Source organism: Camellia sinensis, chromosome 5, assembly GCF_055761805.1.
Source record: "Camellia sinensis isolate YWXY chromosome 5, ASM5576180v1, whole genome shotgun sequence".
In the NCBI taxonomy this organism is placed as follows: Eukaryota; Viridiplantae; Streptophyta; class Magnoliopsida; order Ericales; family Theaceae; genus Camellia; species Camellia sinensis.
In genome coordinates this window covers 79,689,504-79,703,712 of record NC_138965.1, presented here as the reverse complement: position 1 = coordinate 79,703,712, position 14,209 = coordinate 79,689,504, and the positions used below count along the sequence as shown (strand labels likewise).

The 14,209-nt window shown below is 31.9% G+C and overlaps 1 protein-coding gene across 6 annotated transcripts; it reads right to left on the bottom strand.

Moving 5' to 3' along the window:
- Nucleotides 1-1,159: 1,159 nt before the first annotated feature.
- Nucleotides 1,160-9,225, bottom strand: LOC145790698 (poly(A) RNA polymerase protein 2-like). Of its 6 annotated transcripts, none has more exons than XM_082869109.1 (11): nucleotides 8,988-9,225; nucleotides 8,408-8,761; nucleotides 8,232-8,327; nucleotides 8,084-8,154; nucleotides 7,611-7,653; nucleotides 7,344-7,424; nucleotides 7,198-7,257; nucleotides 6,726-6,776; nucleotides 6,138-6,306; nucleotides 1,925-1,976; nucleotides 1,160-1,438 (listed from the first exon to the last, which is right to left on the bottom strand). In XM_082869109.1, the coding sequence occupies exons 1-11, from the start codon at nucleotides 9,027-9,029 to the stop codon at nucleotides 1,297-1,299; spliced, it is 1,161 nt and encodes a 386-aa protein (XP_082725235.1). In that variant the 5' UTR covers nucleotides 9,030-9,225; the 3' UTR covers nucleotides 1,160-1,296. The 6 variants fall into 6 exon arrangements, with proteins under 6 accessions (XP_082725235.1, XP_082725238.1, XP_082725240.1 ...); XM_082869112.1 differs by having other exon boundaries at nucleotides 8,585-8,761; nucleotides 8,988-9,224; XM_082869114.1 differs by having other exon boundaries at nucleotides 6,163-6,306; nucleotides 8,988-9,223.
- Nucleotides 9,226-14,209: the final 4,984 nt, after the last annotated feature.

The window sequence follows — 14,209 nt, the reverse complement described above, 5'->3', positions numbered from 1 at the left end:
GAAGACTGATACATACATACATATATATATATATATATATGAGGGTAGTATAATAAAAGAAACAAGTTTTAAATATTAGGGGGTTTTCAAATGATCTATGTAATTATTGTCCTTTTGAAAGACAAATTAGACAATGAGGGGTCTATCACCAAATCTCCCTTTTAATTTATGAGTTTTGAAAATAGATGTTATAGTTGATATTCCTGTGCCATTGTTACTTGTAATTAATGGTTAAATGTTATCAGCGGATGCAGATTAGAACAGGAAGATATCATTCATTATTGATCAACGATTTATCGGTGTACTCTTGTTTTGGTTGATTGAAGATAGGTACAGTATTTTAAGGGTTAATTTTTGAATATGTTATGCTTCCTTGGTTATAGCTAAGTTCTATGGAAAGAAGGTGAGGCTTCTTTGAGTTACACATAATTTTTTCTTTTTTTTTAGTTAACCTATATAAAATTTGTTTTCTAGTGTTCCTTACCATATTTGCTTCCATTCCATGATAATATGTGCTCTGTTATATATATATACTAGCGTATGCCCGTGCCTAAAGGCACGGTGTAAATAATATTAAGATTAAAATGCAGTTATAAAAATATATTTAACAGACTATACTCTACAATTCCAAACAAATCAAATCTAACACTATAAAATGAAAATAAATCATGACTGGTGAAACTGAATGTGCATGCCCAAGCTTGATATTGAATTTTTATTACGTGTGATTGGGATGAATATGTTTTTCATGTTTTTCTAGGCAGCCTACAGGAACCTAAAAATTCAATGTCAAACTTGGACATGAAATGTCCTCCAGGTCTTTCTAGGCATTATATATTGTAATGAAAAACATTAACAGTAAGAATATGTGAATCGTAAGTGTATATTATTGTAAATATTGCTTTTACTGTAGGGATGACCCGTGCCTGAAGGCACTGCTAATAATTTTTTTAGTATCATGTGCTACGAAACTCAATGGTAATAAATCAAATTCAAAATGGTAATATCATTCCGACTTAAAACTTCACATGTAAGAAACTGAAATTGCTTCTACATATTGAATAAGCGAAAGCATTTATAAATTTCAAAATGAAAGTCCAAAAAATGAATTATATATTTGAATGTAACATATGCAAAGAATTTAGAAATATTTGCTAAATTTAAAGTCCAAATAACAAATTTTAGATTTTTATCCACATCATAATGGGATAACTTTCAATAAAAGAATGTTATTGAATTAGTATCATAACTGGTAAACCTTTTGCTTTATCAGGTTTAAATTCCTTCAAATGCAGGTCAGTGAACATTTTGATACAAAAGAATCACTCTAGCTAACCCAAAAATAAATAAATAAATAAATAATTTAACATGAGAGAGCCAACCAACGACACACCGGTAGAAGCAACGTAATCCAATGTTTCTAATATGGATCAATGATCTGCAACAAAATCACTCGCTTAAATTCGCTTCAAAAAATCAATAGCTATGAAAAATCACATCAAAATGCATATGAGAAATCGGAAGAAATTGTAATGAAGAATAATTGCATCAAAAGAAACTGTAACATGAAAAATCACATCAAAATACATATGAGAAATAGGAAAATCAATAGCTATGAATTAAGAAGAATTGAACATAATTATTATGGTCAATTGAATTATGTCATTCAATGGCGAAGTGAGAATAGACATATGTATGCATTACTAAAGTAAACAAATGAATAGAAAAGCAAATAATAGTATAGATAGATCAATTGAGAATGCCGATAGATCATACAAACCTCCAAATAGAATTAAACTCAAATTTTGTAAGGGGAGCGAATAATTTTCTTTATTAAGACTTAGAGAGTCTTGTTATAAGGAAGAAGAATTTTTGAAGGCTATAAAACCAAACAAAATTAAAATTTTAAACAATTAAAGCTTACCTTGTGTGAAGTATCCATTTTTGGATGATCATGCTCCTTTGAGTTTCCATCCCTGTGATAATACATAACTCATTTTCTAGTTGAAGCATTATGTATAACAATTAGTAGGCAACAAAAAAATAATCAAATTTGAAATCAATGTTAATGGGCATGAATCTAACTAAAATTAAACCCAAGGTTCATTAAATAAAATTAAGTGTACTATTTTTTTAAGCAAAGATTACAACCAAATACTTATAAAAGATACTTACCACAACTGAAAAACGAAAGAGAGAGAATGAAACTGAATTAAACATAATTAAGTAGAGAAACGGAACAGTTAAAAATATAATGAGAAACACATAATTAATACTCCAAATGATATAAACAAAATAGTTACATAGAGGAACTAAATTAAACAAAATAAAGATAAGTTTCTGAAATTCAATACATGAAAATTGATTTTAGAACCCATTCAAAAACCCATTTTAATAATTGTGCTGGTTCATTTATCATTTTAATATTTTTGGAATCAAAACCATTCATAAACACATTTAAATCTAACCCATTTAAAAAAATCATTACATGACAATGGGTTTCTAAAATCTAAACCATTTCAAAAAATCATTACATGAAATTCATGGCTTTTTCTCACCTTATACCCAACACCACATTTGTCTCAAACCAATCAATTAACCTGCTTACTAAAAAAAAAGGGGGGGATTACATACTTTTCACTTTCTAGGTGATTGATAACATGTTGTATATTCCAAATCAATCACCAAAAATTTGCCCACAACATTTAAGAGGGCACTTTACCAACATTAAGGATTGAAAGTGAAACAACCTTCTTCTTCACTTATGAGGTACCATTATGCATAATCATCCAATTAAAAGTATAAAGTATGTTTAAACTACTCCCTCCATCCCAAAATAATGGTCCCTTTTGGGGAATCCAACTTTTTTTGGTAGTACAATTATTGCATTTGAAAAAAGTTAATTTTCCAAAATTATCCTTTTGATAGTACATTTTTTGGGAATATCAATGTGATAATTGTACTTTTTATATTGTTTATTAATTTAAAAGAAGGGCAAAAGAGGAAATTTATATTATTTTTGTACTTAATTTTTGAAGAGGGACTAATATTTTGGGACAACAACAATGATTCATCCCACTAAAAATATCACCACTAATAGCACTAATGCATTAAAAAAGTTAAAAAAAATAAAATAAAATACAACTCCAAGACCAAAACATCACATCATTAATGGCAGGACCCACTGCCACCTAATTAGTGGGAGCACTAATTAGTGCTCCCAAGCATTTTTCTTTGGGACAATGAAAAATGGAATAAGGGACTAATATTTTGGGACGGAGGGAGTACTTCAAGTATAAAGTAAGTTTATGCCATCACTTATTACTCCAGGATGACTAACTAATAACATAGATGGTCTACTGAATTAATTTAGTTCCAAAACCAAATATTTGAAGAAAAAAAAAGAAACAACCAATTGGCGTTTAACTGGATTCTGTTAATCTAGACTTCTTTACTGTTTTTCTTTTACAAATTCTTTCTAGACCTCATTGAGCCAATCTCAACATTGTTTATAAGTCTTACAAACTAATTGGCAAAGCTAAAAGTATAATTTTTTGGATAAATTACAAATACACTCCTGAGGTTTGATTAAAATACAAATTGTCTCCTGTAATTTGGAAAATTACAAATACATCCCTGTCAGAATTTTTTATTTAACAAAAATAATTGAAAAAGTGAAATTTCTAACTGTTCACCTATACAATAATAAAATTATTTAAATTATTAATTGAAATAAAATTTTAACATTATTAAAAACTATTAATTAACTTGATAATTTACCAATAAAAGGACCTATTTGTTGTGAAATTAGAAACCTTAGAGGATATAATGTAATTTCTAAAACCACAGAGGTAATTTATAATTTAAGTAAACCTTAAGGGGTGTGTTTGTAATTTACCCTCTTTTTTTTTTTATCACAACTTACAATCCTCACTTTGAAAGTAAAATAAAAAATGAGAGGATAAGAAGAAGAAGAAAGAAAGAAAGAAAAAAAGAACATCACATGACATATTTCAAAAAATTACTTAAGAATATAAAATCTAGATAGAAGTATTTAGGAACATCACATATTTTCTTGGAAAAAAAGTAGAAAATTTAAAATTTACTTAGCAAAAGTGTCACCCTTAAAAAATATATAAAAACAACACCCAAATAGTACACATTAAAATTCATTTAAACTACTAAGACAACTGTACTTCCAGACATTATCATATCTTTTCAAACAAATTGAACAAAATATGCACAATTTGTTGCTCACTCAAGATTGCCACTCTTTCAATATTTTAGACAAAGTATGCACAAAGTGCACATTTAGTTTAGAGTAAAGACTAAAGATTAGAGTAAAGATTATCCAAAAATTAAAGATTAGAGTACAGATTATCCAAAGATTACCCAAAGATAGAAATATAAATACTAAGGAAAAAGCCCAGGTTTGCTCACCTAAACAGTATGTATACCGGATTATTCATGAGATGACAGAAAACAACTCAGAAAATTTCCATAAATGATTAAAAAACATGAAGAGAGTGAGAGTGGGGAGACTGAGACCTTGAGGGGAAGAGAGAGGTGTTACCTGAATACGATGACGACCACCGAATCAACGAAGGGCCGATGAAGCAACAAAGAACCACCGAAGCAATGATGATGAATCGGTTTGAATACAACCATTGTGGCAAAGAAAGAGAGAGAAACAATGTTGATGAAATGGGTTTTGGGCGGTGAAGGGAGAGTGAAATGGGTTTGAAATGTTTTCAACTTTCAAACTATATCCAATAGTGAAATGAACAATCTATAACTCAAAAAGTAATGTATTTTGGAACTCTATAAATGAATTTAATGTATCAAGGAAAAATTAGAAAGTAATAAAGAACAAATTAAATAAAAGGAAACTAACTAAGGGTATATGAGTTATAATTTTGGAGGACTACCTGAATTTTTACTCAAATCTCTAAAGTCATAAAGTTTTAAATTACTCCTAATAATTCCAGAATGCCAATATAACTCATTTCCTCGAAGTTTCATATTTTTCCCACATGGAATCAAATGCTTCTCAACCTTCTCTCCCTTCTCTCTGTAATTTAGCAGTTAACAACATATGGTGTTTCTTCTAACTTTTCTGCGACAACCTTCTAACTTTCTAACTTTCTTCAAACTTTCTTTCTTCGTTAATTTAGCAGTTAACAACCTTCTAACTTTCTAACTTCATTAACAAATTCAAATTACAGAAAGCTAGGGTCTGTAATTTAAGTGAGCTTTGTTGTGAGCTTATACTCTATATTCTATTATATATGTCTCCATTAATACATTTGAGTGAGCTTTGCTGTTCAAGTTTCATACAACATTATTGTTTTTCATATCAAATTTTTAATCTAATGATTTAAAAGTGGTGAAGCTCAATAAACTGTAATACATTAATAACTAAATAAATATTATAAATTCTATAGTATCCATATTATAGTTTTTTTTTTTCAATATAAAATTACCTTTTAACAAATTCACTCAAATTACATTAAATTACATTTGAGTGAGCTTTGCTATTCAAGTTTCATAATGAAATATCCATCAATTCAAGTTTCATGCTGTTCAATCCATCAAATATCCATCAATACATTACAGCTCACTCACTCAAATTACCTTTTAACAAATTCAAATTCAAATTACAAAGTTAAACTACAAATTCAAATTTAACTTGTTGTAATTTAACTTGTGATTACAGAAAGCTAGGGTCTGTAATTTAACAAATTCAACTTGTTAAAATAAATTTATCAACTTTCTAATTTTCTGTAATTTAACAGTTAACAATCTTCTAACTTTCTTCAAATCTATTATTGGGGCTTTTTACCTTATGAAGAACAACTTCGTTGAAGAACAACTTCATTTTCGGAGGCGACGGGACAGGGCGTCAGCGAAGGAGGGTGAGAAAAGAGAGTCTGTAATTTAACAAAAAATTTAACAAAAAGCTAGGGTCTGTAAGTTAAAATACTATTAAATTTTTTTGTTAAATTGCAGACCCTAGCTTCAGGCCTCGATATTACATCAAGATGAGTTTCGGACGATGGTGGCAGGCCATGGGCATCCTATGCCCAAGTCCCCTGATGAATTCAATTCATGTAAAAAGTGATTTAAAGCAAGCTTACAATTATCAAAAATAACTTCCCGCACCAAATTTTTCCAGACACCCTTGAGTGTAGAAGTCCACTCCACAAGGTTCTGAAAAGCCTTCTTTACCCTCACTTCATACCAAATTTGCCTCACAGAAACTTGAAGTGGCCACTCTTGCTCAAATTTATGCATGCATGGTATCATCTGCAAATTTATAAACAAAATAAAATAAAAAACCAATTTTCTATTGCATGTGATCTTATAGCTCTAGTATTTTTACATTGGCGGGTTACTTTTTACCAGTATCTTTATTTATAGCACACCTATATCTGAAATATTATGATTGCACGTCATCTTATAGAGCTCTAGTAGTTAAACATAGGTGGGTTACTTTTTAGCATATCTCTGTTATAGCACCTATAGCTAAAATATTAAGGTGCTCAAACAATCCCAATGCAAATTCACTTTGACAGGAATTTCATCTTAACATGGTCATCTGTTGAAAATCTGAATCACTCCAGGAGAAGTGAGAGCATACACAGTATATTTACTGGGAACCACAAAAAAAAAAAAAAAAAAAAAAAAAAAAAAAAAAAAGAGGAAAAAAAGAAAAAAGGGCATACCAAAAGGATTCCCAAGTTATGTTCTGGATAAGCTTGCTGCTCACTGAGGCTCTGCATAATCAAATGTATCATAAGGGAAGCAACAAATCGAGAAAACAAAATAAAATTAATAAAAATACAGATTTAGTAAAACAGTTAGTATTAAGCATTATTTGATCAACACAGTATTTACTTTGAGACAATGCAAATAACAACACATCTCTTGATAACAGGTAATAGAATAAATAAATAAAACCCTTTAGATCAACTGAGTAACAATATGAGGTTTCCTCTATAACATGCTACAGTCATTTGACAACTGAAATGATAATTTTAGATGATAATTCAATACAAATGTGCAAGAATATGGTAGTTATAAACTCATGGTTATAATAGTTCATTTTGGTCCTTTAATCAAATTGCGGTTGATACTTGATCGATCTGATTCCCACATCATAACATTCTACATGCTAAAACAGATTCCAATAATTACCCGCAACATTGCTATGAGCATTGCAAGGAGTGCATAAGAACCAATTCCACCAGTATACACCTGTATATTGAAGACTCTAAAATTAGTCAAATCAGAAGAAAAAGTTAGTAGTAAAACTGATCACAATAAAATAAATAAATCCACACCTCATTTAACTCTCTTTGCTGCAGAAAAACTTTTAAGATCAAACACAATGGCCGTAATGGGGGCATCTTAGATACAGCATTCTGAAAAGAGAACCACATATATATTAGAAATTGCAAAAACCAAATCAAAGGAACTCGTGCATTTACATTTACTATGTGTTCATAACTAATCAACTATTTACCCAACTATTATGTGTGGGTGTCTATATACATCAATCATGAGAATAATCAAAAGATTATATCATAGGGAGAGACATCAAAACAAACCTTTATGAACTCAGCAGCTTTTGGTCCGTTTTGCAAATCAAAACTATAACAAAAAAGATACAACAAATATATAATAAGATCAACATTTACTGTCAAAAGAACATAGATTAAAAAGTGCCAAGGGAAAAACTCAAGAAACGTCCTAGCAGGCTGCCTAAAGACCTTTCTAAGCTACATGGCATTCAAGAAATCACCAATATAGTATTTTTCGAAACTTGAAATACCCACACAGAACCCTTCAATGATTTTATATATCCAATCAATTCGGTGCATACAAAAATTTTAAGACAGAAAAAATAAATTGTAAAGACAAAAAATAATAATAATAATAATAATAATAATAATAATAATAATAAAACAAAATAAACAAAAAAATGGGTGAAGTAAATGGGTAGCCTAAATGCAAACACACTCATGAATGCTTTAGCAGGAAATTTGTTGAATACAATGAAAATGATAAATTTTGATTGAACCTTATATCAAATGCAACGCCACTTCTCTTCTCTACAAATTTGACGATTGGCACACGTGCCTTAGCAATAACCTGAAAAGTTAAACAAAACACATGTTAGATGTTAATAGTTAATAATAATTATTTTTTAATTGTCAAATGAGGCACACCTGTATCTTCTTTGCGATGCCTCTTTGAGATAGGGCCCTAGCAAGGGCTTGCAAACCAATTTGTGGAGTTTTAATATCTGACCCCAGAATCACAACCTACAGTTTGGCAATTAGGTAGCCTAGTTATGGTGACAATATTTAATCATCAAATTTGTTCATCAACAAACAAATCACACCTCAACAATCCAGAACTGGATAAGAAAAAGAAAATTATCATTCTCAAAGGAATATTCATCTGAATACAGTTTGGCATTATAATAGACGTCAACACACTGTCCGTAGTGGAAAGACCATTTCGTAAAATCAATCGGTGGTGGCAATGGCCTTATCAAACCCCGATGGTTACACATTACCCTGATGGCCGGAACAATGCCATCAATGACAGGAGGGACTTTTATACAATCAATGAGAGGTTGCAAACCGTCGTCGCACAAAAGATGGTCGTATTGGACTCTTCGAGCCTGATTTTCACAGGCAATCACAGTTCCAGAGTGCCATGACCCCCGAAACCCGTCTTCAACACTCCTTACCTGGACCAATTTCACATTTTAATGCAAAATCAAAGAAACCCAACTGAAGAACAAACCAGTAAACAAAAACAACTATGAGCAGAGTTCTCTTATTAAACCCCGATAAACAATCATTGATCAAAAAAAGAAAGCATTGATGAAACACAGACTTGTTTATCTAATGGATTCCCAAATTAAACTTGTGACAGAAATATAAATACTAAAGAAAAAGCCCAGGTTTGCTCACCTGAACCGTATGTAACGCCATTGTTCCCTTTTGCCTCATCATCTCATCATCTCATCATCTTCTTTGCAGCCCCCTTGTTCCTCTTTTGCAACGGCTCCGTCGTCAATGGGGTTTGGGGCTGCCATTGCTGATGAAGATTGAGAGAGAGAGGGAGGAAGAGAGAAGATGATGAGAGGGAATGGGCTCCGACAGGGAAGGTTGGGCTCTGATGGAGAAGAGAGAGAGAGAGAGAGAGAGAGAGAGAGAGAGAGAGAGAGAGAGAGAAAGAGGGGCTACGTGTTTTCAAAATTTGAAATCAAAAACAGATGAATGGGAGAGACAAATGGGAGTGAGTGAGACTGAGAGGCTGTCTGTCCAAAATGAGAGACAAATGGTGTGGGATATTTTGAGCCCTTAGATTAACTCAATCTAATGATCCAAATTTTGACACAGGTATAAGAGTCACGTCAAAATTCAAAAACTGAGCTGCCTTATTATATAGATATATATATATATATATTTGGTTTCTTATGTTGTAAAGTTGATTACTTATGTAGAATACATATGGCACCACCATTCATTGATGAATATTTATATGTTGAAATTGCAAATAAGGTATCTAAAATGAATTTAGTGTATTGAAGCCTTTGTATGGTCTATTATCACTATTATTTACTTTGCACGTAAATATATGCTTGCTTTGGCTTTAAATGTCTACATATTATTAGTATAACTTAATTTTCATTGTAACAAACATCCACTAATGATTATTTTTATTTTTGGTAACACTAAAATTTTATGGACTTGGCTTGGGGGATGCTGCTGTCACAAAGAACAACTTTAGCTCTTCCACTTCGATTGCTGACAGTGGTTCATAGCAAATTACCCAACCTCAAAATCAGATACAAGTTGATATTTGATGCACTCGTATTGGCAAACAACCATAGCATCTCGACGTCACAAATGGCCAACTCAACACCTTGCCTGTTGCTATTGAAATGGGATTGTGACTGTGGGATTTGACTTCCATTGCTCTTTGGCATTGAGTTGTTGATCTTGAACATATCAAGAGTCTCAACATATTTATGCACTCTTCTCACCTTCAAGAGAGTGATGTCAAAATTGAAAATTTAGTATCTTAAATATCTATAATTTAGAACCTTTTGGATGGTTTTGAAGTTGGCGAAAATTTTTGATGTTTAGAAGCATAGTTTTTGAATAGTTTGGGATGTACAGATAGTTTTTGGATGTTCGAAACTTATGAATAGTGTTTTTGATGTTTGAAATAATATTTTGGTGGTTGATTGATACTCTTTTATATATATATATATATATATATATATATTTGTAAAATTTGTTTGTAATGTTTTTTAAGATTATACTGAACCAGGTGAAATAGAACCTACTAAATTTTTATAAAAAAATTATACATATTCTACGACGGGCAAAATAGGTCACTGTGTTAAATATTTAATGACAAGCATTGTGTGTCGTGGTTTGTTGCTTGAATTAACGACCTACAAAAGTAATCGTAGAAAAATTAAACATGACGTATAAGATGCACTGTTAAAAATTTTTAATTGCATGTTATAACATGTCGTTGAAAGTGAATGACTTTCCATGATTGGTCATAATACGACTTTGCCTTGGGCGTCGTAGAATCGTATCCACGGTATGCATTTGGTGCCGTAAAAACCCTTTTTTGTTGTAATATATCAAATTGTATAAAACTTATTTTCACAATCTGTTTTATTTAATATCATTATTTTGGAAAAATGATTTAGAGAAATTATTGTTCAATTTAGGGATGTTCGCAGTTTGATTGTGGCCGGCGAACCTCCAATCCGCCATCTGTCTGCTAGATTGGCGGATGCGAATTGAGTGGATTTTCGGGTTGGCAGATGGATGCAAATCAGTTTGACAGTTTAAACTTTTACAAACTTTGAACATAATATAACAACTTGTCAACATTTCTTCTTTTTTTTTTTTATATAACAATTCAACTCAACATAATCAAAAGATTATCAAGTAAATTGTCAAATACCAATAATAAATACATACAAGAAAACCATGTATTATCAAAGCTATTTCATTATTGTTTTTTATTCAAAAATTATTTAATTTGATTTTTAAAAAAAAAATAAAATAAAATTAAGCCTTATATTTTCCACATAAAAATATCAAATATCAACACTTATCATTTGATAAAAAGATTTTCAAATTGAAAATAAATTGAAAACATAACAAAATATCTAAACTTATTTTCAATTGAAAACACAAACAGAATATCTAAACAAATTAAAAACATAAAGTCTTACAAATTACTAGGGGTACTTGCGGTTTAACGGTTCAGTTGCGGTCAAAAGAACTTCAAATCAGCCATCCATCCAAAATTAGGCAGATTAGAAAAAAAAAAAATCAATTTGCAACTGTCTGCTAGTCATCACGCATCCGTCCGAAATGCAGCAAATCAGTTCGGAATATCCGCTGAACACCCGTAGTTCAATTCCCACAATAAGGAGTAACAGTAACATATCTTAGGAGTAGTCATCTTTTAGGAATAGTACTTAGTTTCATAACTTGTAATCTTGTGACTTCCTTGTTCTTGTTGATAGATTTTCTAATCAAGTGACAAGTTCAATCCTTATCTCTAATAAAAATTCAGTTTGAGTTTGTTTATTCTTTGTCAATTACCTCCAAAGAAGTCCTTGAAGAACTCAACCACAATTGTTTGATCTTTCACTCATGTAAAAAGTTTAGTTTTGTTTGTCAACTATCTCGCCTGTCAATTTGTGCGAAACAATATTTTTACTAACAATACAGTATGAATAAAATTTTAAATGAATATGCTACAAATATGAGGATACACGTTGGATTGTCAAAAATGTTCTTAGTAGACACTACAAGAATTTACACATTTTGCGACCACTTTTGCCGACTAAAAAAATTTTGGTCGCAAAAAAATGACATTTGGCGACCAAATATTAATTAGTCGCGAATGATCATTATTTTTGGCGACCAAATATTATTGGTTGCAGAAGGTTATATTTTGGCGACCAAAAAATGAGCTGGTCGCAGAAAGTGGTATACTTTTGCCGACCAACTACAAATTTGGTCGCAGAAGGTCACATATTTTTTGGCAACCAAAAATTTGGTCGCGAAAAACTTATTTTCAGCAACCAAAAAAAATTAGTCGCCAAATTAATACTTTTAGCGACTAATATTTTAGTCGCCGTTGATTGAGATTTGGCGACTAAAAAAATTTGTCGGTGAAAGAACCTGTTTTTGCGACTAATTTGATCTTTTGGTCGCCAAAAGTTTAGGGGGAAATTTGAAACGTGGGGCGGGAATTGAATTTCAGAAAAAAAAAAATTAAAGCCCTGATCTCCTTGTCTCTATCTAAAAAAAGCCCTAATCTGTGTCTCCCTATGTTGGCTCGCCCCTTCCTCTTTCTGTGTTCTCTCTCTCAATCGGTGCCCACTCTCTCTAGCTCACCGAAGTCCCTCACCACCATTGCTCACGTCGGTCGCACGTCGCCACCGCTGCAAATCGCCATCGCCAATAATTTTCTACTTCATACTGTTGATGCATCAATCGAACCCAGATTGGGGTAATTTGGTTTAATATGGTGATATGTAATAAGTTTCTCCTAATATTGGATCCCTAGTAATCAATTTCCTTTGTTGAGAAAGAACCCAGATTGGATGTCTCTCTCTCTCTTTCCTTTCTCTCCATCGGCATCAATTTTCTTCCTATGAACGAAGATCAATCGAAAACGACGACATCGATCGCCTCCTTCTCGCCCATTCTGATCTCTCCTCTCTCATTCACCAGGTAACTAATTCGTACTTCTAGAGAGAAATGAGATAGCAATTTCATATTTGATCGAACAATGGTTTGGAGGAAATTGATTCACTGAACTGCATCATTCTCTCTCTCCTTCAATTTTGTCACAAACTGCATATATATATATCTACTACGTGATTAGAAGGAAGACTACAGATGATTAATCTGCATATATATTTGCCAAACATCTCTTTTCTTTGTGAAAAATCAGCCTTTTCGATTTCAAAATCACAAAAGCAAGCCTTTTTCCCTCATAATCTTTCTTCTCCTTTTCATAGTCCATGGCTTGATACTGTATTTGTGAGCTTTGGCGAAAAATGGGTCATTCCATTTGTGGGTTTTGCATTTTATAGGTTTGTGGTTCATACATTGGTAATGTTGGGTTCTCGCTGATTTTGGGTTCTTTTTTATTAATGGGTTTTGCAGTGAAGGGATTGATTTCAAACGGGTATTTCTTGAATTTCTGATATCTATCCTTAGCTTGGTCTGATGTGTTGTTGTGGTCGTTGTTGTTTATGATATGAGTCTGATTCTTTGGAGATTAAAGGAGCAGTGTATTTGGGGCTCTGGCTAGCATTTTATGTTTCTAGCATTGGAGCTCTGATTCATTCGTTGTTTTTTAAATATGTCTTTTTGGTTGACAATTTGTGTCTGGGTTTGAGGGTTCTGCAATGCCTCACAAAATTGGAGGGCTTTTCGCATTATATAAGGCTGATTTGAACTCATGATGCCCAAGTCACTAGAGAGCAACCATATCGCTACTCCATGAATAAGCAACTTGTACTATAACAAGGTTCTTGGTAGATCATACTAAAGGAATGGGTTACCAAAGACCAAATCTCATACTAAAATGCAAGAGTTTACACATGAATGTCTCTACTCAATGAACTTGACAGTTGTCCACTACGGGTTGCTAACATAAATGACTAAACTGACAAGCATTGTTTATCCAATTTATTTGTCTTATTCCCAGACTTACACCAGCTTTAGTGCATCAATGAACCAGGTCCAGGTATATTAATGGACAATGGTAATGAGAACTGTAATGAGGAAGTAGGTACTAAATTCAATAATGACAATTGCAAAAATTAAGCAGGTAGATCATCTATATAGCAATTAGCAATTAGTCTATATAGCAATTGTTGATAAGCAGGCATATGCCTCGGGAAGGGTAGCCAGGGTAATAAGGCTCCCATAGCTCTGTTCACCCTGATAATTTCATTTTGTGGTTATTATTGTCTGCTTCAGCATATTACATTAGTTGGAAAGGGACTCCTTAGCATTCAAAATCATTTTATTTGTCATGACGTAAAGGGACTCTTTGGCATCCAAAATCATTTTATTTGTCAAGACGTACTGTAAATATTCATTCACTTCACACAGTTTTTAGTCTTTAT

Bases quoted from the DNA above. Each gene is read 5' to 3' on its own strand.
- LOC145790698 (XM_082869109.1), bottom strand. From the start codon at position 9,029: ATGATGAGGCAAAAGGGAACAATGGCGTTACATACGGTTCAG. The intron at 6,777-7,197 runs GTAATTATTGGA...TTGATTATGCAG, and splicing joins TGCTCATAGCAATGTTGCGG to AGCCTCAGTGAGCAGCAAGC. The intron at 6,307-6,725 runs GTATGCCCTTTT...ATAAATTTGCAG, and splicing joins ATAACTTGGGAATCCTTTTG to ATGATACCATGCATGCATAA.